The sequence below is a fragment of the Sinocyclocheilus anshuiensis genome, unplaced genomic scaffold (genome assembly GCF_001515605.1).
Source record: "Sinocyclocheilus anshuiensis isolate Anshui unplaced genomic scaffold, SAMN03320099.WGS_v1.1 scaffold335, whole genome shotgun sequence".
Classification (NCBI taxonomy): Eukaryota; Metazoa; Chordata; class Actinopteri; order Cypriniformes; family Cyprinidae; genus Sinocyclocheilus; species Sinocyclocheilus anshuiensis.
Window position 1 is genome coordinate 1,551,269 of NW_015548239.1, and position 23,495 is coordinate 1,574,763.

General features: G+C 39.3%; 3 protein-coding genes across 6 annotated transcripts in view; 2 read left to right on the top strand and 1 right to left on the bottom strand.

Annotated features, from left to right (window-relative positions):
• The window catches only part of LOC107654874 (polyadenylate-binding protein 4-like), a 19,190-nt gene extending 5,874 nt beyond the window's left edge, over positions 1 to 13,316 (top strand). The window contains exons 2-14 of one of the 2 annotated variants that reach the window (XM_016442171.1): positions 4,104 to 4,297; positions 5,005 to 5,120; positions 5,586 to 5,725; positions 5,802 to 5,896; positions 6,101 to 6,238; positions 6,336 to 6,431; positions 7,599 to 7,868; positions 9,164 to 9,362; positions 9,729 to 9,862; positions 11,257 to 11,347; positions 12,295 to 12,425; positions 12,725 to 12,826; positions 12,934 to 13,316. In XM_016442171.1, the coding sequence (XP_016297657.1) occupies positions 4,104 to 4,297; positions 5,005 to 5,120; positions 5,586 to 5,725; positions 5,802 to 5,896; positions 6,101 to 6,238; positions 6,336 to 6,431; positions 7,599 to 7,868; positions 9,164 to 9,362; positions 9,729 to 9,862; positions 11,257 to 11,347; positions 12,295 to 12,425; positions 12,725 to 12,823 (1,703 nt within the window). In that variant the 3' untranslated portion in view covers positions 12,824 to 12,826; positions 12,934 to 13,316. Of the gene's footprint in view, positions 1 to 4,103; positions 4,298 to 5,004; positions 5,121 to 5,585; positions 5,726 to 5,801; positions 5,897 to 6,100; positions 6,239 to 6,335; positions 6,432 to 7,598; positions 7,869 to 9,163; positions 9,378 to 9,728; positions 9,863 to 11,256; positions 11,348 to 12,294; positions 12,426 to 12,724; positions 12,827 to 12,933 lie in introns of both variants that reach the window. The other variant, XM_016442170.1, reaches the window with a different exon arrangement.
• Positions 13,317 to 13,878: 562 nt separating this feature from the next.
• On the top strand, positions 13,879 to 16,783 carry ppie (peptidylprolyl isomerase E (cyclophilin E)). The gene is made up of 10 exons (XM_016442080.1): positions 13,879 to 13,982; positions 14,203 to 14,301; positions 14,433 to 14,476; positions 14,690 to 14,716; positions 14,823 to 14,904; positions 15,025 to 15,128; positions 15,292 to 15,415; positions 15,584 to 15,769; positions 15,919 to 16,061; positions 16,595 to 16,783. The coding sequence occupies exons 1-10, from the start codon at positions 13,952 to 13,954 to the stop codon at positions 16,661 to 16,663; spliced, it is 909 nt and encodes a 302-aa protein (XP_016297566.1). The 5' UTR covers positions 13,879 to 13,951; the 3' UTR covers positions 16,664 to 16,783.
• Positions 16,784 to 17,319: 536 nt separating this feature from the next.
• LOC107654876 (kelch repeat and BTB domain-containing protein 11-like) lies at positions 17,320 to 22,862 on the bottom strand. 3 transcript variants are annotated; one of them, XM_016442174.1, is made up of 2 exons: positions 22,842 to 22,862; positions 17,320 to 21,805 (listed from the first exon to the last, which is right to left on the bottom strand). In XM_016442174.1, the coding sequence occupies exon 2, from the start codon at positions 21,490 to 21,492 to the stop codon at positions 19,360 to 19,362; it is 2,133 nt and encodes a 710-aa protein (XP_016297660.1). In that variant the 5' UTR covers positions 21,493 to 21,805; positions 22,842 to 22,862; the 3' UTR covers positions 17,320 to 19,359. The 3 variants fall into 3 exon arrangements, with proteins under 3 accessions (XP_016297660.1, XP_016297659.1, XP_016297658.1); XM_016442173.1 differs by lacking the exon at positions 22,842 to 22,862 and adding an exon at positions 22,382 to 22,835; XM_016442172.1 differs by lacking the exon at positions 22,842 to 22,862 and adding an exon at positions 22,382 to 22,835 and having other exon boundaries at positions 17,320 to 21,808.
• Positions 22,863 to 23,495: the final 633 nt, after the last annotated feature.

Sequence of the window (23,495 nt, forward strand, 5' to 3'; positions counted from 1 at the left end):
CATAAGATACTAGTACGTTTTTAGTACGGGGGGGTGAATGATTTGCAGATACTGAGCACCACTTACAAATATCTAATCTTGTAAAATGTGTGGTAGCGCAGTAGCCTACCTACCAGTACTGCCGCTCTATAGTATAGAGTCCGTGTGATCGCGAATCTCGAAAGTGAAGGTAAAATGAGAGCATGCATTCGAAAGCGGTTTCAATGCCCTGCATATTAGTAGCGGCTCCCTGATGCCCGCAATTTATATACAGTATAATTACCCAACGATATAACTGCGAGAGAAAGTACTGAAATATTTTTTTTATCCTCTCATCTCGTTGGCTATTTATTCCCTTTAGGGGTTCTGTAGTACACTTAATTTCCTTTCTGAACACGGAATTGGGATGCGGTGGATTGCGGGGGGTATGGGGGGTGGATCACGATGCCGGCTCAACATCGTGATGTCTGTCAGCCATCGGCGATGGACGATGGCATCGTCTATCGGCCCAACCCTAATGTCTACATTCCTGTAGCTCAAGCATGGCACAAGTAATGGCAAGGTCATAGGTTTGATTCCCAGGTTTGATACCTAGAATGCAATGTAAGACGCTTTGGATAAAAAAGTATTCTAAAATATTATATCCTGTATTATTAATCATTAACCTACTAGTAACATAAAATTGATACTGGTTAATTTCAGCATCCCATTATCAGGCTTGGTTTGCACACCCAGGGATTTGTAAGGCATTAACTAACTAACTAACTAACTAACTAAGGCACTAAATGTGTTGTGAAAAACACCATACAGATAAAATGAATTGCATTTCAAAGTTACAAATATTAAATTATATTAAATCAGCTTGCTGTACAACTACTGTATCATGCTGTATCATTTCACTTGTCCTGAAATAATATCTTCACTTAGTGATACAAAGGTTGAGTATGCAGCATGGCATGTATGTATGAATCACTGATGCCATGCACCCTGTGGAGGACTGATATTTTGTTCTGTTGAGCTTGCCTAGCCTTGTCCATTCTTGAAACACATCCAGAGTTTTCATGAAAAACTTTCATGCATTCTGTTCATATTCTGTCTGAAAAAAAAATGGAAAAGTTTTGGAAAATTTTATTTTAAAAAGCTCAACACTCAATAGAGCCAAGCAGTCTCAATTATAACCTATAATTAGAATAAAGAACTAGACTAGAATTGAATGTTCTGTTTGACCCACATATAGTGAGAGTGTCCTACATCTATAAACCTTATATGAGACATTCTAGATAGAAGCAAACCTGATCATTAGGATACTTCCATGTTTTAGCTCTGTAAAGAACACTAGGTATATCAAGGGGAACGATGCTTGTGTGTGTGTGTGTGTGTGTCTGTGTGTGTGTGTGTGAGAGAGAGTGTGTTAGCCCACATTTTGCAACTTGGCATGACCTATTTGTGCTATTTAAAGTGTCAGGAGGGGATAATACAATTGTAAAGCACTTTCAGCTTTGTTTCTATGAATCTAATGATTCAATCTAATAATGAGACAGTAAGGCTGATGATACATGGGGCAACTTTTTGAGCAATGTTGCAGGGCAACTTTGGGCAATGTTGCCATCAATGGGCAACCAGGTGAGACACAGGGCCCACAACCGATCTAAAGTATCCAGATAGAAATTTGTTACCCATTCTCAATAGGAAAGTGCCCAAGCAACATTGCTCAAAAAAAGTTGCCCGGCAAAATTGCTCAAAAAGTTGCCCCGTGTATCATCAGCCTAAGTGTTAATTTGTTTGTTTTTGTTCCCTTTCCTACATTTTCAAGTAATCTGCACAGTTTTACAACTTTTAAGCCTCATACTAAATAGGTTTTTTCATTCCTTGCTGAATTCATCATTTATTTGAGTCATTTTGGTAAATATTTGTTTGTTCAACCAGCACAAATTATGTAATACATAATGAACAAATGTATACCGTTCAAAAGTGTGGAGTCAGTGATTTTTAAGGTTTTTTAAAGAAGTCTCTTATGCTCACCAAGGCTGCATTTATTTGATCAGAAATTCAGTAAAAACACTAATATTGTGAAATATTAGTTTAAAATAACTTATATTTTTATGTATCTTAAATGTAATTTGTTCAACAGAGAGGTGAATCTGAAATATCTGTCTCCTGTGCTAAATGCTTCGTAAACAACTCATGCTCGATTCTGCCCTCCTCTTTCACAGCACAAAGGTTAAAAGGTCAGAGTTGAACTTGCTCACCTCCATTTAGTAACTCAGAATGGCAACTGAAAGTCAACATGTTTACATATAAGAGACAAAAGTGGTTGGTGACCACTGTAGGATGTACATCTGGAAGTGTAACGAGGCTTTAGATTGTTTTTGCACATTGTGTCAGTACAATAGTAGTTTACAGCACGCATATGCTCAGCAAATGTGCTCAAGCACATGGTTTGGTCTTCAGCATGTAACAGCTGCATTTGTAAACAGTTGCCGGCACTGGCAATCTTCATCCACACACATTCCAGTGTTTCAGCCCCATCAATGGACACAGAGCCTTGAACACATGCTGCCTGCCAGCACATTGCTCAAAGGACCCAACACTGCTAAATATAGAGTCAGTGAGGGCTGCCTGCACTGTGCCTGTCTTTTCTGAAAGGTGTGTGAAGAAACAAGCTGACAGACAAATTCATAGGGCAGCCACGCCATGCTTCTGCTTATTCAGTGATGACGGCTTACTACTGATATTGTCTATTAATTTGACAGCTATATTCTGTCAGTGCATGCGTATCCTAAATGAGTTAAAATATAAATGAAAGTTTTGCTTCAAACCAGAAACTGCTACACTGATGGTAAAAAAGGTTGTTTATACTGTCCTGTGCTTGCTGAAAGTTGTTGTTTGCAGTGGTCTCTCTCTCGCTCTCTCTCTCTCTGGGTGATCCCACCAGCTCTGAGCTCCATGTTCAATACAGTCACACTGCAAACTGCTGAGGGCAGCAGACACAAGGCTGCTCCATTTTGTTCACCAGACATTTTTTAGTGCTTAGTGTGTGTGTGTGTGTGTGTCGGGGGGAGGGCTATGAGGTTTAAAAGAGAGAGAGAGAAACCCATCATAATGCATTACAATAGGTGGCTGGTCTCTCATATGCCATCAGTTTGATTAGAAAGTAATTTCAAAAAGCTTCTGACAAACCTTAAATCTAATATTCATCTGTTTGAGTCTTCAGACTTTACCAGACATAAATATGTATTTAATCCAGTCATAAATATGTATTTAATCTTCATATATAGCAACAGTATACAGAGTACTGGTAAGACTATGACGAGATGGATTGTGGATTAAATATATATAAATATCAGTGAAGGTTAAATTTGGTAGGTTCAGTACTATTTTGAGGTCTGTAAAAATGTTTTCTGAGACCTGGTATGGATCTAATGATATGTCCCTGGAGTTCTGCTTTGTTGTGCTGCCAGGTCATACAAATAATGAGAGACATTTAGCTTAAATTCTAACTGTTTTGTGTGTGTGTGTGTTTCAGTCTATGTTTTAAAACATGGAAATTCTTATAAATATACAGTTCTAATCATCTTAACATATCTTGGCAGTAGACCTTAACATGTAATGTTTACATGTAACCCAGATAGCTCACGTACGTCTGCAAGATCGTCTTCATCTGGAAAGCATCTGCTGTGTACAATCATCTGATAGACGTCTTTCAGACATCAGTTTTACATACATTCTAAATCATAAACATCTTAAAGACATCTTCTAAACATCTATTTGACATCTGATAGGAAACGTCCTATAGACATATTGCAGATGAACTCTAAAAAATATATCTTGTAGATGTAAATGCAGACGTCAAATAGATATCTCTGTGATGTACGTGTGTATCATCAGGGAATATTAGAGTACAGTTTCATGGGGCTTTCTAGTTTCAAGTTTCAAGCTTGTTGTGGTTAATATGTTTGAGTATCTGAACATGCTCACTCTATGGATTGAAATATATAATTCATCATTAATTCAGAGACTTATGTTGGTTATGGCAAGTTTTGACTCTCTAGTAATTGTTAGTAATTTAGGTGCTGAGGTAGAAGAGCAGAGATGTCTTATGTCTCATGTTTTTGTGGTTTCAGCGGAGAGAGCTTTGGACACAATGAACTTTGATGTGGTCAAAGGAAAGCCGATCAGAATCATGTGGTCACAAAGAGATCCGTCACTTAGGAAGTCCGGGGTTGGAAACGTCTTCATCAAAAATCTGGACAAGTCCATTGACAACAAGGCCCTATATGACACCTTTTCTGCTTTCGGAAACATCCTGTCCTGCAAGGTGACTTTTAGATCTTCAGAAGTTAATTAATTAACTTCAGAATAGAAATTAATACATTAATTATTTGTATTATTATTATTTTATTTATGTACTGGGCTGCCCTCCAAAGCCAAAACACAGTAACTACACATCTAGTCAAAACTGAGGTGAATTAATATTATTTTTAATGTATTAAAATATTCTAACTTAACAGAAAAGTAAAAAACAAAACAAAAAACATACAATGGTATTTATTTTTTTCTTCTTCAGTCCCCCTTCAATTTTCTTTGAACATACAGTTCTTGAAATGTCTGCAATCACAAACTGAATTGTGGTTCATTATTATCAATTTTTCCAGTCAGAAAGGTTGAGAACCACAGTCTTAGCCTAATATCTGGCTCTTGCCATGTTGTATAACTATTTGGATGTACAACATTTATTTGTTTCTTAAAGGCAAAAGGTGATTTTCTGTGTCATTAGTGGCAAACATTTGAAAAAATAATGCAAAAATAATGATGTTCAGACAAGCAGTCTGAAATTTTTTTTTTAGTTATGCTCACAATATATAGTCACGGAGGAAGGTGTTTCTATATTTAGTTTCTTTTTCTTTAATAGTTTCTCTATTCAAGCAATAAATAGTGGATTAGTTCACACATCAGAGAAGCTGTGGTAGTTCAGCTGCATAAGAAAAACACTCTGTAATCCGATTCTTGATGCCATCTCAACAGGTGGTGTGTGACGAGAACGGATCTAAGGGTTACGCCTTTGTGCATTTTGAAACTCAGGACGCAGCCGACCGCGCCATCGAGAAAATGAATGGCATGTTGCTGAACGACCGCAAGGTGTGAGTGTCCAAGCAGGGTCATGTGACAGGAAGCAGGTCCATTGATTTGTTGATTGATAAGGACAGTGTGTAGTTGTCAATCACTAATGTTATAGAGAAGAAATTTGACTGAAAGTTTGTTGACCAATCAGATTCAAAGGCTCAGAATCATTTACTCACCCTCATGTTGTTCCAAACCCATATGTCTTTCTTACTTCTGTGGAGTGCAAAAGTATTATTTTGAAAAATGTCTCTGTTTTGTCTGTAAAATTAAAGTCAGTGGGGTGCAGCATTATTTTAGACCCTTCTGACTTTATTATAAAATATCTTCTGCTAGTCTTCTAGCATTTTAGTGTTTATAAGTCGGTTTTGTCGCTGCTGCAGCTGTTTTGTGTCTGTGGTTGGTTGGTCTGCAGCTGTCGGTCTGAGTCTGTATTTCATTTAATTTCTGCACAGTCACGTTTCTGTCTCCGCTGTTTTTTGTAGGTTTGTGGGGCGTTTCAAGTCCAGGAAGGAGAGGGAAGCAGAGATGGGTGCCAAAGCCAAAGAATTCACAAATGTTTACATCAAGAACTTCGGCGAGGACATGGATGATCAGAGACTGAAGGAGCTCTTTGATAAATATGGTGAGTTTGAGAGAATGTAGTGGTGGTAGCCTTGTAGTCGGGACTTATTCTCTGAAGATTTTGTTTCTACCTGCAGGTAAAACTCTGAGTGTGAAGGTCATGACTGACCCCACAGGGAAATCTCGTGGATTTGGGTTTGTGAGTTACGAGAATCACGAAGATGCTAACAAGGTACAGTGAATTTATACTATGATTTGCACATAATGCAAATCAGCTAATCAGCTGATGCTAAAACATGTTTAAAATTAGCATGGAAATGACTGTATTGATGCACTGACATTGTCATTGAACTTTCATTGGCTAGATAGATGGATGGACTGACAGATAAAGAGATGAACAGAAAGGTGATTTAGTGTGATGTTATTTCTGTCTCAGGCTGTGGAAGAGGTGAATGGTACAGAGCTCAGTGGTAAGACGGTGTTTGTTGCCCGAGCACAGAAAAAGATGGAGAGACAAGCTGAACTCAAGAGGAAGTTTGAACAGCTCAAACAGGAAAGAATCAGCAGATATCAGGTAATGAACTGCTTTGTTGTGTCTTCGTGTGTGTGGTTGTGTATTTAGTAAAAAAAAAGTCATTTGTATCAATTTGTGTGTATATTTGTGTTTACAGGGTGTAAACTTGTATATCAAGAATCTTGATGACACCATCGATGATGAGAAACTTCGTAAAGAGTTCTCTCCTTTCGGCTCCATTACCAGTGCCAAGGTGGGTCAAAGGGAGACTGTTTACAGTCTATTTCTGTTTGAGCACTTTGGACAAATTCCAAACAACATTTTTGCACCATTGAAGGGCACAGTGGGAAGGGGATGGTATTTGAAGGGCTTTTCCACCCTTCCACAAGGTCATTAGGGAGCAGTACATGCGTAGGTCACTTCAAGGAAGAATTTTGTTCATCTTAAAGGGGTCATATGATGCTGCTAAAAAGAACATTATTTTGTGTATTTGGTGTAATGAAATGTGTTTATGCGGTTTAAGGTTAAAAAAACACATTATTTTCCACATACTGTACATTATTGTTTCTCCTCTATGCCCCACCTTTCTGAAACACGTCGATTTTTACAAAGCTCATCGGTCTGAAAAAGCGAGGTGTGCTGTGATTTGCCAGCTATCCAGTGCGTTGTGATTGGCCGAATACCTCAAGCGTGTGACGGAAATGTTACGCCCCTTGCCATATTGTAATGATGCCCTGTCAGGCCGGAGCGATGATTCAAAAACATGAAAACCCATTATAAACGAGGCATTCAGATTCGACGAAGGAGCGTAAGGAGGGCTTGCGGCAACCACATGTGACGACTCCGGGCTGGACTCTGCTTCGTCCACAGTGAAAGCCAATCCGGCGAGCCACAGCGCAAAGTTGTTGTATTTCCTCAGCAACCAGCACGGATCAGCTCCAGGCATGACGAAGCAGATATCGTCCTCTTTTGGAAGACCAAACAAAGTAGTTTCGATTTCACAACGAATCACACAGCGCATTCACAACATGGCGGCAGCAATAATACTACAGCCAGAATAAAAGTTACACCTTCTTTCTTTGCGTGATTAAACGAGGTATTTTTGCTGTTTATAATAACATGATCCTGGGTGGCACATTCTCACGATTGATTTTAAAAACTGAGGTAGTTTAAATGAGATGTTACCTGGGATTTAAAGACATTTAAACCCAACAAGTAATATTCCTTACATATTTACATTTTTACGTACATTGTCATATTTGTTTGTTTTTAGAAGGCACCATATGAAATCAATTTGAAGATGCAAAGAGGCTATATTTGATCCAGTTATACAGTATTCTGCTTCTGTGGGATTTATATCTTTGACTTAAACTGATGGAAGGAAGAGGTGAGATCTTATGTAATCTATATCTTGCTGTAGGTGATGCTGGAGGATGGCAGGTCCAAAGGTTTTGGCTTTGTGTGTTTCTCCTCACCTGAGGAGGCCACAAAGGCTGTGACAGAGATGAACGGGCGTATTGTGGGCTCTAAACCACTGTACGTAGCCCTGGCCCAACGCAAAGAAGAACGCAAAGCTCATCTGACCAACCAGTACATGCAGCGTATTGCTGGCATGAGGGCCATGCCTGCCAATGCTATCATCAACCAGTTCCAGCCTGCCGGTGGTTACTTTATGCCAGCTATGCCACAGGTGGATGAAATCCAAAAGTCTTAGACAACAATGAAAACATGGGATTTAAATCCCATTTAAACCTGGAAACATTTTATAGTTTATAAAAGAAAAAAATTTATTTAAATATTTTAATAATTTTTTTCAAGACCTCGCTGTTATATTATGGAAGGCCATTTCCACCATAGAAGAAAAAAAATCATCTTTGGTAAATCATAATTATGACATAAAATTAAAAACATTATGAGATACCCAGTCAAAATTATTATAATAAATCTAATAATGACATAAAAAGTCAAAATTGTGAGATAAAAAGTCATAATTGTGAGATAGAAAGTCATAATTATCACATAAAAAGTAAAAATTATGAGATACTAAGTTATAATTATGAAATAAAAAGTAAAAATTGTGACAAAAAATTATGAGATACTAAGTCATAATTATGAGATAGAAAAAGTCATAATTATGGCACAAAAAGTAAAAAATAATGACATTGAAAATCATAATTATAACATACTAATTCATAATCACAAAAGTAGAATTTTTATCTCATCGGTTTATTCCACAATTTTCACTTTTACTCATAAGTTCAACTAATGTCATAATGATGTCTTAGTATATCATAATTTTGACCTTTTATCTCATAATTTCGACTTCCCACAAATATGACTTTTATGTCATAATTATTCACCAAAGCATTTGTGACGAGAGGGGCGGGGCCGAGAGCCGTGGGAACGGAGCGAGGCCGGTGGAGTAAATGCTAATGCGCGACACCTGCACCACTCACCGGTCTCGAGTCCCACGGAGGAGCTCCGGAAGGATAAAAGGAGGAGTGACGACAGTGTTGGACGAGAGAGGACCAGGCCTGGATTTTATTTATTTATTATTATTATTTTTTTAACGCTCAAAGAAAACTTTAATAAAATAAACAAACACAAAATCCTCGCGGACGACTGCCGCACACAAAATAAAGTCCAGGCCTGGTCCTCTCTCGTCTTTCACTGTCGTAGCTCCTCCTTTTATCCTTCCGGAGCTCCTCCGTGGGACTCGAGACCGGTGAGTGGCGCAGGTGTCGCGCATTAGCATTTACTCCACCGGCCTCGCTCCGTTCCCACGGCTCTCGGCCCCGCCCCTCTCGTCACAGCATTATTTTCTTTTCTGGCTGAATTGGACTTCATTGTATATCAAAAGTATATCAATAAATATATAGATTATAAATCAATAAATAAATAAGGTCTCTGAAGTAGTAAAATGTTCCATTCAATGATTAATAAACTTTCCGATTATATCTTTTGTTTCCTTCTAATGCATCACAGGCCCAGAACAGAACAACATACTATGCACCAAACCAGCTCACCCAGATGCGCCCAAACCCTCGCTGGCAACAGCAGGGTGGCAGAGGTCAGGGTGGCTTCCAGGGCATGCCCAGCTCCTTGCGCCAACCAGGGCCCCGTGCCAACATACGCCACCTGGCTCCCAGTGCTTCCACCCAAGGCCCACGCGGGATCCCCACAGGTGCACAGAGAGTGGGTGAGAAAACCCACCCACTACTGATGTGATGTTGTGACAAACTTTGTGTTGTGACAAACCCTGTTGTGACAAACTTTGACCTGTTTTCCAGACCCAGACACCTAAAAAATGTCCACTATCACATCAAATTATATTTAGTATAGTTGGTTAATGGTGTCATAGATTATGATTCAGGTTTTAGTTTATTTTAATAATAATGTATATCTATTGGTTCTAGTTGGTATTTACCTGATCATGTAATTCCATTGAATAACACCACAGACTACACATTTATTGATTACAACAAGTGAGTTTGGTGATCATTCTGTCCTGGCCATAGTTTTAATGTTATTTACTTCTTTCTACAACTAGGAGGCAGTAGCCAACCAATGGGTCCCCGCCCTGCCATGGGGGTGACGACCCCACGTGCCATGCCCCCATACAAGTATGCCACTGCCGTACGAAACACTCATCCTCAGGTCGTGCAGCCTATTACTCTGCAACAGGTAATATGCAGTCATATACTGCACGTAAATAAAAACTACACCTTTGACTCAGTAATTCTAGTTGTCCAGTCGTTCTGTTTCTGATGTTATGGATTGTATATTTAATTCACTGATACATATTCAATCAGAAAGGTAAAACATGTCTAATTTTAGTTATAAACAGGAATAGAATACATTTTTTGTCATAAAACATTGCCATGTAAAGAACAGTCATATGGGTAAAGTTCAAAAATATGTTAGAGAGCATGGTAAATGAATTAAGTAGGGTTGCACAATATATAGGTATCGTATCTTTAAAAACACTAATAACTTAAAGGAAACATATTTTTTTACAATATGTAATATAAGTCTCTGGTGTCCCCAGAATGTGTCTGTGAAGTTTCAGCTTTCAGCACTCCAGAATAGAGCTGCGCCATTACAGCTTGTACCTGCTAAAAAAACATCTGTTTTGGTTCTGATTATCATGTTTATCGCGCTGAAATCATGCGTTTTAAACCATATGAGTTTAAACTTCTGATATACGGTTTTCTGAGTGCACACATCCGAAGCACACGGACAGAAAGCGGCTGTCACAGCATGTGAGTACTAAACGAAGTTCTCTTTCACACAGAAATTTACGTTAAAAACACACGAGTTACAAAAAAGGTAAACAGCTGAGAAATAAATCGCATGTTTATTTTAGATCTATGTGGCAGCAGCAATATACAGTAAATAAATCAATAAATCCACTGCTCTCTTGTATCCTCTGAGGCTGGGACTCTAAACAGTGTTCTGTGCTCGTCTGTGCAGCCAAAGGCAGAACAGTTAGCATGTTTTGCTCAAACTTTCGCCATGGCATTACACCGTGTGGCAGCAGCAATATACAGTAAATAAATCAATAAATCCACTGCTCTCTTGTCTCCTCTGAGGCTGGGACTCTAAATAGTGTTCTGTGCTTGTCTGTGCAGACAAAGACAGAACAGTTAGCATGTTTTGCTCAAACGTTCGCCATGGCATTAGAACTAATTCACCGTTGTCGCTTGCGAAAACACAATAACGGCGCCGTGGTTGGAAATTTACAGATTAAGGGGCGGTAATATTATAATGAGATCCCTTTGCCACGTCACCAAGGGAGCGAAATCAGACGCGCTCGTTTTCTCAGACGCTTGCAGAAAAAGGCTTACCAAAACAAAGTTACTGGGTTAATCTTTTTCACGTTTCCTTGGTTGGTAGATGCACCGGGGACCTTAATCAGTAAGGTCCCCTTAATCAGGGAAATTAATCAGTTATCTTCCAGAACTTTAAAATTATTGACTTTTCTGGACAGAATATTAATATTGTGCACTGCTAGAATTAAGATATAGATTTGAAAAACACAATCAAATTATCATTTTGTGGTTTACTGTCTTCTGCAGGCTCAGCCAGCTGTTCACGTGCAGGGTCAGGAGCCTCTCACTGCCTCCATGTTAGCTGCCGCTCCTCCTCAGGAACAGAAACAGATGCTTGGTGAGATGAGGAGGCTGTAAGCATGTTCAGCCTTTCTAAACATATTCTTATACTCCCGAGGACATTTTTGTGCATTAGAGTTCTATGTGATAGACTAGTTCACCCAAAAATGAAAATTCTGTCATTTGCGCACCCTTGGAACAACTTTGGAACAAATTTTTGAGCTCTTGGAACAAAAATTGTGGTGGACTATCGACACGAATTGATAGGTGAAACAACAAACAGCCACCCACAAATAGTCTATAAACAAAGCATCAGGCTGTCTTATAGGTGAAACAACAAACAGCCACCCACAAATAGTCTATAAACAAAGCATCAACTTGAGTTCACATGAACAACGGTTAAAGTTACTCGTCGTCTGGCTACAGAAGAATATCATATTTCCTCCGTTCAATTTGGCCTAAGATATCGAGAGTCACGGAGACCTATAACAACCCAGCCACAACACATAATTGCGAATAACATGCCTTACCTTAACACAGAATCGACCACAGAGTCCAACGTTTATATTTTTTCTACGAATCTTTGAGTTAACATGTACTAAACATGAGTGGAATTTGCACCGCAGCGCCCCCACACCTTGATGCTCATGACAAGAATAGCATGTATCTTTATTGAAGTGAATTAGGTTTAAATCGCCGTCATGCATAAATGAATGATATTTTTGCAATTTTACACATAATAATCCACGATGATCACATTACACAAAACTGAAATTGCACGTCAAAATAGCACATTGTCAATATTTTTTGAGACCCCCCAAAATTTCATATATCACGTTTTCAGGGGAGCCCATGTCTTATTAAGGGGAGCCGAGCGCCCCCTAGCTCCCCCGTAGTTCGCACCCTGGACTATCCCTTTAATTACTTTCTTATTTTATTCTTCCCTGTAGCTATCTCTAATTGTTTATTGTCTGTCTTACATGTGCCCATTCTCTTTTCTCTCAGGTGAGCGGTTGTTTCCTCTCATCCAGGCAATGCACCCCAGTCTAGCCGGGAAGATCACAGGAATGCTGCTTGAGATCGACAACTCAGAGCTGCTGCACATGCTGGAGTCCCATGAGTCTCTGCGCTCCAAGGTGACAGCCGTTAACTATGATAAAAGCCTCCAGTAACAGACACTAGCTCTGCTGTTTTGTGCAATAATGGGTAAAGAGTCACAAGCTTTTAACAATGCAAAGCCTATTGACTGGACCAGGGACATAATATTGTGCACTCATTTATTAGGATTTATGCTTTGCCTATCAAAGACTGTTCCTGAGATGTAATTTAGATATGACAGTGGCATTTTAGAAGTGAACTGCTTATTAGAGGCATGAATCTCTGTGGTGAAGATGGTTTGGGGATTGCAGGACTGATGATTTGTCTCTGTTGTCAGGTGGAGGAGGCTGTCGCAGTGCTTCAGGCTCACCAGGCCAAGAAAGATGCCACACAGAAAGTGGGAGTTACCGGTGTGACTGTAGCCGCAACATCATGACAAGTAACGTTTCTTATTATCAGTAGTATTATAATTGCAGTGCTTGTTATAATGACCAGGCTATTTATTTACAAAACTAAATTGTTTTCATTTGAAATTGTTTTCTGCAGGGTGAAGCTGAAAGACTGAAGAGAGATCACCACTGTCTCGTGTCGTCTGGTGGCAACCAATAAGAACACAAAAAATAAAACATGAAAAAAAAAAGAAAAATACAAAATGATACTTGAACATAAAGAATACAAATTTGTTGCAGGGCTTATATTTTTAACTCTGTAATAATTGTTATCACCTAAAGTTAATTTTAAAAAGAGGCAGTTCTGTGAAGGAAGAGCCTCTGTATTGTGGCCAGGACTGACTTTTTCTATGAGGAAGTGGGAAACTTGGTTCTTCTGTGAGCTGTGTGTTTGCTGCTTTGATTGGACCTCACTTGTTCCATGACAATAACCCGAGTGGTGTGTCACTCTAAATAAAGGGATGACTATTTAAAATGAAATATATTGTCGTTGTCTTCTTCTTCATTTTTAAGTAGAGACAAAGGTCATTTTACAGACACTCTTTATCCAAAGTGACTTGCAGTACAGGAACAGTCCCTTTAAAGGTTACATTTTCTGCTCAAGGGCCCAATAATAACGGAAGTGTTCATAACATCCCATTTCACCTTTACATGGGACTAGTTACATGACCAAAGCCATTTAATTCCAGTTTGCATCCTCTGAAGGATGATGTCTGTGTCAAAGCTCCATAAAAGCTCTTACAAATACAGCTACCATATTTAATTGGTCTATTGCATTATCAAGATATAAATCATATAAATCAATGAACACTAAAGATGGTCCTATTTAAGTAACATATACATACATATGGTTTCCCACCGTTTACAACAGTGACTGGAAATGAAAAAGTTTTTCATTAAAAATTATACATGGTTTTACATGGCTTTCCAAGGAGTAAAATACATCTGTTCACTTAGCAGGGAAAATACAACTAACTAACTAACTAACAGTACAGCTGTTAATCCTCAACTGAACAAAGGATTTGTGTATTTCTGTAATGTTATTTGGCCTCCGCAACACTAGAGGGCGACACACCGTCTCGAGGTGGCGAAGAAGACAAGAGTCAAAAGTGAAGATGGCGGCGACTAAACGTGTTCTTTATATCGGTAAGAAAAACATCAAAATTATAACTCAAAATAACAATCGCTTCGCTCTCAAAGTGCACTAATTTAATCCCACAGCCATATGCATGGTAGTGATGCGGTTCCGGTTACCAGCTGTATCCGGGAAAACACCAGAACATGAAATATGTGCTTGAATTGAACGTTCAGTGCGTTGAAAATGGAATATTATAATAAGTCAAATACACGGTCCTGTTTTTCTCAGGTGGTCTTGCGGAGGAGGTGGACGAGAAAGTGTTGCACGCTGCGTTCATTCCCTTTGGTGACATCACAGATATTCAGATCCCGTTGGATTATGAGACAGGTGACAAACGCACATAAATATACACAAAATACACTCCTATCATTATAACTCAAAAACGCACTTTAATACAGAAACAGTTTTACGGCTTTAACAAAACAACACACATTATGTCTTACTCTTTCTGTCCACAGAAAAGCACAGGGGCTTTGCATTCATCGAGTTTGAACTGGCAGAGGTAAATACCTGCTAAATCCCTCTTTAATTAAAATAGAATATACCGCTATCATCGACTCAATTAAAATAAGATGACGTTGCTCCTCATTAGCTCCCTATAGTTTGCACAAACCACCATTGCATGACTGTTTTGTTTGACGCTATAGTAAAAGATGAAACCTCTTGAATTCACCTGCGCGTCAATTTGTTAAATTACTTTCTGCTTTTTCACCAGGATGCAGCAGCTGCCATCGATAACATGGTGAGTTATTGAACCACTCACTTCTGTGGTCTCATAAAATCCAACAGTGTCAGAATGTGCACTGCAAGAGTCCAGGTTAATGTCTGTTCGGCTTTGTGTTCTGCAGAATGAGTCGGAGCTGTTCGGCAGAACCATCCGGGTGAACATCGCCAAACCCATGAGAATTAAAGAGGGCTCCTCTCGACCAGGTGAGGGATTTTTGGTTTCCTGCTTGTCTTTCTGTTACTCTTAGTGATTATGCCGTGTTACATCATTACTTGCATGCTCATGAAACATAAATGTATGTTTCTTTGCTGCTCTGCTCATAGTGTGGTCTGAAGATGACTGGCTGAAGAAGTTCTCAGGGAAGACTGTTGAGGAGAGCGAGGAGGTGGAGTCAGCCGCAGAATCAGCCAGTACAAATACACAGGAGGTGGGAAAGTTGTAATATAATTGGTTGGTTTTAGTATAAAATGATAATGCCTGATAAATTGTCATTTTGGTATAGCTGTTTATTTCTGCTAAGTGTCTGATGTTCTCTTTTAGATTTTATTTTCTGAGCTTTATCATTTTGTGTATTTTGTGTTCCTGAGCAGGGAGAACCTCCAGTGAAAAAAGGCAGAAATAACCCGCAGGTCTACATGGACATCAAGATCGGCAACAAACCTGCAGGCCAGCTGCGCTTCCTCCTGCGAGCAGATGTTGTGCCCATGACTGCAGGTCAGAATCAGTTAACCAGCTTTAGAGGCTCCTCCTTTTTTATTTTTCGAGAATCCGTTTTGCCTGGGTGTACTTCACAATACGGAAGAAAATATCTGTCGCTACTTTTGTTTCATTGCGACATGTCTCAGGATATCACAGCTGTTTTGTTCATTTGTTCTCCTGTAGAAAATTTCCGTTGTTTGTGCACGCATGAGAAAGGCTTTGGATTCAAGGGCAGCAGCTTCCACCGAATTATTCCTCAGTTTATGTGCCAAGGTGGAGATTTTACCAACCACAACGGCACCGGGGGGAAGTCCATATATGGACGCAAGTTTGATGATGAGAACTTTGTCCTCAAGCACACAGAACCAGGTGAGACGCGTCTTTAGTTTGAGAGAAGTTGTGTGTGTGTTTTTGTAAGATTGTTTGAACTGAATATTCAATAAGAATCAGTAAGTGTATTTGTTGATGTTGATCTGAAATGAAGACTGGTCTCGTGTTGTTTTGCTGTGTGCTCATAGGTCAGCTGTCAATGGCAAACTCTGGTCCCAATTCTAATGGCTCGCAGTTCTTCATCACTGTCGATAAAACAGACTGGCTGGATGGCAAACATGTGGTGTTCGGAGAGCTCATAGAGGGCATGGATGTACTCCGGGCCATGGAGGTGAGTTGCGAGGGAGGTTAGATTTGCAATCACAAATGACTGTTTTACACTACTGTTCAAAAGGTTGTGGTTAAGTGTTTTTGAAAGAAGTCTCTTATACTCACCAAGGCTGTATTTATTTGATATTAATATTGTGAAATATCTTTAACAATTTGAAATAACCGTTTTCTATTTTAATATATTTAAAATTTAATTAATTCCTGTGATGGCAAAGCTGAATTTTCAGTAGTCATTTCTCCAGTCTTCAGTGTCACATGATCCTACAGAAATCTTTCCAATATGCTTATTTGCTGTTCAAGAAACATTTATTCTTATTTATAAAAATTGAAAACAGTTATGGATATTTTTTTAATGATTCTTTGATAAATAGAAAGTTCAAAAGAGCAGCATTTGAAATGGAAATCTTTTATAGTGCATTATAAAAATCTTTACTGCTACTTTTGATGCATTTAATGCATTTTTGCTGAATACAATTATTCTGGTTACTTTTTTGTCCTGTTTTCTAATGCTTTGTATTTGTACGGTTTCCTCAGGCTCAGGGAACAAAAGAAGGCAAAACCAAACAGAAAGTCATAATTTCCAACTGTGGAGAGTATGTGTGAATTCAACGTACTGCATGTGTTTGTTTTGTGTGTGAGAGAGAGTGTAAAAAAAAAAAAAAAGCTGTTGTCCTCTGATTTTTGTAGTACTTTGTAAATATCCAAATAAAACTTTTATGCATATATTTTGGCCTCTATATACGTTGTCATTTCAAGTCAATAATACTAAAACAATTCATTTATTCATTTTCGAGTCTTCTAGACATGTATATTTGTTGGATTTAAACTGGGCATCTGGTTCTCATGTTAAGTGTGAAAGTCTGCAATTTGGCAAAAGTTTAGGAAGTTTAATTTCTTAAGTGTATAATGTGTTACTGACTCCATCCTCTAGATGGCATCAGTGCTTCAGGAAAACCTCTGCAGCCATGTCACACCCTAAAGAACAGATATTGTGCTAAAAGAGCAGAGCTCGTAGAATGAGATCAGATCTCTTTACGAAGAATATTTAATTCTGGTTATTGATAGCATGATGAATGATAGCTTGTGGGTTCAGTCCAGATAAGGAATTACTTTTTTTTCCCCCCCAGTCTGCATGGTGCCCTTGAGTCAGACACGTATCGTCCGCTCACTTAATTCTCTCCACAAAGATACATTTGACATGTTCTGTTTCCTCAGATCATAGAGCTGCATTCACATAAAAATCAGTAAAACAGCTAAAATAATGAACCAGGAAACAAAATATCTTTTATTGTAAACACAGAAACAACAGTTTGTGAGATGTTAAACTGACATAGAGCCACTGAAAAAGTGAAGCCATCAAGCCATTTGTTTTAAAAGCGTATTAGCTTTATACACATCAGCAAGCAATGCCCCAATCACCTCCCCGCATATGACCAGTATTATAGACACTTTCATTTGAATGTTTGAAGAGTTTTCCAATTATCAGACTATTTCTAAAAAAAAACAAAAAACAAACCACTAGACAAAAGTTGTTACCATTTAAATGCGTAGGGATTAGGGAACCATTGTAAAGTTGGAGGGATTTATGATTAATTCATCAGTGAATGATTTTTTGGATTATGTTTACTGGAATTGTGTTGTTTGTCCAGCTTCATTAAAAGTGATTAAAGCACATGGGGTTGATTAAAAAAGCTAACAAAACATTCACATTCAAGTTCATAATCATACCAATGTTCATATTCAAATTCCCTCAAGTTTATTTCAGCAGAATTACACTAAAGAAACATTTATAAAATCCATATCCTCAAACTATTACTCATCTCGCATTCTCCATCCATTCATAAATGTCTAGGGGAATACTGAAGCATGAACAATTATATCTCAGTAAAATACTCCTGGACACTAAATATCACAGGGTGTCTACACAGATTGCAACATCCAAGTCATAAATTACATTATAATGCCTCATTACATGCTATGGATACCATATGAATGTTTTGAGTTTTGTGACAGTGTCTGTCTCTCTTTGATGGGTTCAGCCTAAATTCATAAGACAACACCATAAAGACTATATTTTCTCCCTATCTGTTGAAGATCTCAGATGTCTGAGAATCTGAAGTGTTTATTATGGATAAATGTTATTGTATTGTACTGTAATTGTAGTCTTCATTAACAACAGACTTAACAGTTTGATCTTAAATCCTAAACATTGATGAATGATACATTTAAAAAAAAAAAAAAATGTATTGCTCATGAGAATGCAATTTAAATTCATGTTTGTCTGCCTGCAAAATATCAACTTTTATCTTTGGCAATGATTCAGAAATAAGGAACAGGTAAAATTTTTTTTGCCTTCTGGACTTTCCCCAATGAAAGCGCTAAAATCTCTCCTAGAAGGGTCTCGGAGCCAATGAGCCGCTGAGTGTGCTGTCATAGAAATGCACTGGTTTGAACTTTACATCTGTGATCCAGTAATATTTGAGTAGCAGCAATTACAGAAGTCAAGTGCTTTGTGCTCTTAAAGTTTCCCTAATGTTACTCTAATGTTATCAAAGGTTATGGCTTCTCCTTCAGCTGCTTCAGGACATTTGTTTATTGACCCTTGCTGTATCAAAGTTCTAGAATTGAGAGCTATTTTTTGCAGGCTTTTCTATGTAGCAAAATATGCGAAATCTATTTGCATAGAATCTGTTGCTAGGAAACAGGATCACATTATTACATTATGTGCTTCAGTTGTTCATTTGTGCTCTCCATTGCCATTTTAAGGTTAATTCGCAGTGCACTGACAGAAGCCGATCAACAGCAACAGAGAAGCTTGTTGGGTTCAGTCGGATCAGTGTGTTACCCCTGAGTTGGTCAGAGTTTGTATTCAGAAACTGAACGTTTAATTGTATTAGTCTGGTCGTGGAATTTCTGGCGATTGTTGCTGTTGGTCAGGGCTGTCGGTGCAATAAACTAGCCTTTACAAACGAATGGATTTTTAGGTTCAGCCTAAATTACTATCCGATACAAAGTGCACAAAACAAATGAAGGAAGAGACTGCACAAATGAGCCATAAATGTACGACTTTCTTCATCTAAAGTTGAATAGTGAAGCTGTGATTTTAAGGCGCCAAACATACATTTGTTTTACATGTTTTTCTTACCATGCAAAGAAACACATTCCAGTTTCAAGCACTACGTGCTGGCTCCTTGAACTTCTCTGGAGATAATATTTTATCTATAAATACTGACCAGGCATTCTCTTTCTCCATGTTTGGAATGACTCCGAAGTGCCATCCGAGGGATGAAATATCCTACTCATGCAATTCTTCCACCTCTCTCAGGCAAGCTAAGAACGAAGGGGAATAAGATGCCTTTGGCCTCCACAGGTGCTTTCAGAGACTCGTCTTTGAATCGACCTCCATCCTCTTCTACAATGAACTGAAGAGTCTGAGATTTATTCACACAGTAGATGCAATTATCGATGGCAGCGCATCGAAACGGCAGTGTGCAGCCCTGCTGTTGGGAGGTGCAGTCATGCCACATCTTCACGATGGTGTTGTATTTAAAGACACTGATGCCCTGTTCACGGTTAACATCAAATCGGTAGATGAAGCTCTTGAGAGCCACCATGTCTGTGGATTTTTTCCTGCTGTTGTTGTATGGACACTCCTGCCATTCGTCTCTCTTGGGGTCATATTTCAGCAACCGATAGAAAAGAGACCCTCCCGAGACGTACAGCTCTCCGTTACACGTAGTGGCTTCGTGAGCCACTGCAAATGCTCCTTTAGGTAGAGGAGCCACCGCCATCCAGCGGTCCATTCGAGGGTCATACTTCTCCACCGTGAAAAGACATTCACCACCAATGGCGTACAGGTTCCCATCCATGGAGACGAGTTTGAGTTGCGATCGTGCTTGGCTCATGGGTCGGACTGCGCTCCAGCGCTCTGTAATGGGATTGTAGCAGAATACTTTGTCCGAGACTTTGCTTTTCTCCCCAGTTCCCCTGATCCCGCCGGCCACAAACAAGTAGTTGTACATTGTACAGATTCCGCAGCCCCTGGTGTTGATGTCTTCTGGCATGACGGTCAGGGTGTGCCAGTCCTTACTGCTCTTATTGTAGTAGTAGATCATGTGATTGTCCTCAAAAGACATGATGGAGAGAGGACTCTGGGGACGGCTGCTGTTTCTGCTGGGCGGTCTACTTCCTACACGCTCAAACACGTCGTTGATTTCCGCCACCATCAGACACTGGCGGCTCTCCATCCGTTTGCGCAGTATGAGGTCTCTCTCTGAGCCCGTGAGGCGCCCGTAGACCGCCGGATCTCTCAGAACCTGGAGAAAGTTGTCACTCATGAACCGATAGGCTGTTTCTTTCAGTTCATTTAGTCGCTGCTTTTTGGCGATCATTAGGATTTCATAGCAGTTCTCAGGTGTGATCTGTGTGGATATGGTGTCGATAGCAGCCTGGACCGCACAGGGCATCTGCAGAATCTTTGCTCCTGTGATGACATCCACAATATTGTCTTTGCTTACGTTCATCTGGGAGGAGTAAACATAATCTACAAGCACTGATAAGGTCTTGTAGCTCATTCCTTTTACTTTCAGGATGTCTCGAGAAAGCCTGGCCTTAAAATAATCACTTTTCTCAGCTAATACTGATTTGTGCACTTGTATTTTCTGTCCGCCCACCTCTATGACTAAATTCGGCTCTTCTTTTGCAGATAGAGCTTCTCTTACTGCAGATCCATTTTGCTTTAGCCCTTGGCTCGATTCCTGCCCAGTCTGTCCAAATGATGTTCTGTAGTGGGTCTGATCTGCTCCTTCAGAGGAACTTATAAAGCATCCCAGGGGTTTTTCAAGTGACCTTGATTTTTGAGAGCTTGAATAGGAATTATTTTTGTCCTCTGATGTGGAGGAGACATTTTTAATATCAAACGGACTCTGAACCACCTCACCATCTCTTAGGACATTGGATAATTTGTCAATTTCCTCCTTGTTCTCTGGTCTCAAGCACAGAGAGGGTGCCAAACTGGAAGCTACCTTTGTTCCATTCGTTTCTTCTCTAATATTTCCTTGACTTGAAGCTTCACTCATATTTCTCAAACTAAGGTCCAGATTTTGTGCTCTAGATGAGTCCAGAGGCTGTATGTGCTCTTGAAATCCACTGTCACTAGAGACAGCATCTTGTGTGTATTCTGCACCTGTTACAGCGCCATAGTTTCCCAAAATCCTATTGTCAGTTAAACCTCCTGATTCTGATGTATCCCATGTACCCGGGAGACCCTGCAGTATTTCCATGCTGGGGATGCCTGTTTTCCCCATAGCTGTGACATTGTTGTTGTTCCCTTCAGCTGGGATAGGTGATTCTGGAGAGTCAGGGTTTGCTGCGTGAAATATAACATCTGCTTGTACTGTAAACATGTTTCTGTCTTGCAGAGTGTTGTTCATGTTTCTGTAGTTGCAATACACCTAATGTCACTCATTTAGTGCTTTCAGAGCAATAAAAACAACTCTGAAGTTTCTCCTTTTCCCAACAGTAGAGTTAAATTAATCCCAGCGGGCCTCAGGAATGACTGGCAGATCCTAATTATTGGGGTAATGATCTTTCAGTCAACATTGCTAGGAGTGTCCTAGCTGGACGTGTTTGCTGTTTGTTCCATCAATGTACATTTCATCCAGATAAACAATAAAAAATAAACACACATTTCCTATATCAAAAGAAGATCCTTTGTCCTTTGTGTTCTCAGCTCTGGGTCCAAACCTTCTGAGAAAAGAAGACAATGTTATTCATTCAAATAATCATAATTGTATTACCCAAATTCATATTCCTCAAATAATCTCATGTAATCCTAATGATTAGAAATGTAATGTTAAAAATCAAATTAAAACACCTTCTGACGTGAACTAATAGCTTATAAAGTGGTGCTCTTTTGGGGGGAAAAACTAATTTATTCATTTCAATAAAGCAAGTAATATGTCTGCTGCAGTGACAGTATAGATCATGAGCTTCACCCTCCCTGATCAGCACTGAAATGCTCCATTTAAGACACTCAAATGCGCATGCGCACTACTCGCAAACCTACTGAGCTTTATGGATTAAATCTGAAAGAGATCGCGAAACAGTAAGATTCATTTACACCTTTAGTTAATGTTCTGTCACTATAGTTGTTAAATTACCCATTCTAATAGACCTAAAAAATATGTACAGCGGACGCAAGACAGAGAGATATTATTGATAAGACTGGGGAAAAGATGAGGCATTTTCAGACAGATAAAGTAGTCTTTAAAATAATAACATTGAATAGATTCGAAATGATTCAATAGACCCAGTACTTACGCGTTAAACGGCGGGGTTTCTTTGCGCAATTCCTCACACAGAGCAATCTTATGCAAGTCAGTGACTGTAGATCTAAATACACCGCGCTGCAGGGAATCTACACATTGGTCTATCGAGGGTTGAGTTTTTCCAAATTCAGACCACTTAACCATTCACAGAAATGTACCATCTATCCCATACGGTAATAAAACGGCAGTTCAATGAGAACTTCTCTTCCTTCTCCTCATCCTCGACCAACTGTATGCGTCTGCAAGCCTTGACTGGAGAATCGGCGTCCACAAAATATCATTATCTCAATGAAGCGAATAAAACGAGATATTTTCCACAGAAGCGACCCTGTGCTCCGGATCTGATCGACACCGCCTCTCTGCCCTCGGAGTGCTTTGCAGTATTTTTTATTTTATTGTAGGCTGAGGTAGCTATTGATCTAAACCACACCCCCGTGTGCGTTTGTGTTCACCCTCTACATATCAGAACTGCTGATCAAATCCACGGTAAGCGCGACGTTCCCGCACACTCGACGCGAGACGCGCGGCGTGCGGACAAATGAAGGATGTTGCACAACGCTCAAAGGGGACTCCCAAGCGCAGAGCATTGTAACGTTTATTGCTTGCAAATACTAAATGTCGTGTTAAATCATCTTATTATACAGTAATAAAAGGTGATAGTGATTTTCTAAAGCACACTAAACTGGCTGAATCCGTGAAAAACAGTGAATATATTTAATATTCTTGACAAAATACTACATTAAACGAAAAATGCATGTCTATATACATGTCTACTATGTAAAAAGCTCACAAATGTCAGGTTTTACTCAAAAGAGAAAAAAGCAAAGCTTGAAAAATGGTCAAAAAATCAGCACGACTTTATCCGGCCTTCTCAAATGTGGTGAAGTTTTATGAGCACATTAAAGAAGACCATTACTCTCCATCCTGATATTATGGGCTACACCGCTCTTCAAGAGAGTTACTAGGGTAACCACTCCATTTCAGAGAGAAACACATCAGAGTTGAGACTGTCTGTCAGCCTGACAGCACATGGTCAGACTGAGATGTCACTATTAGCCCTCTAAATACACACATCAGCTGTTCTCAGTCTGAGGGGACTCACAAAG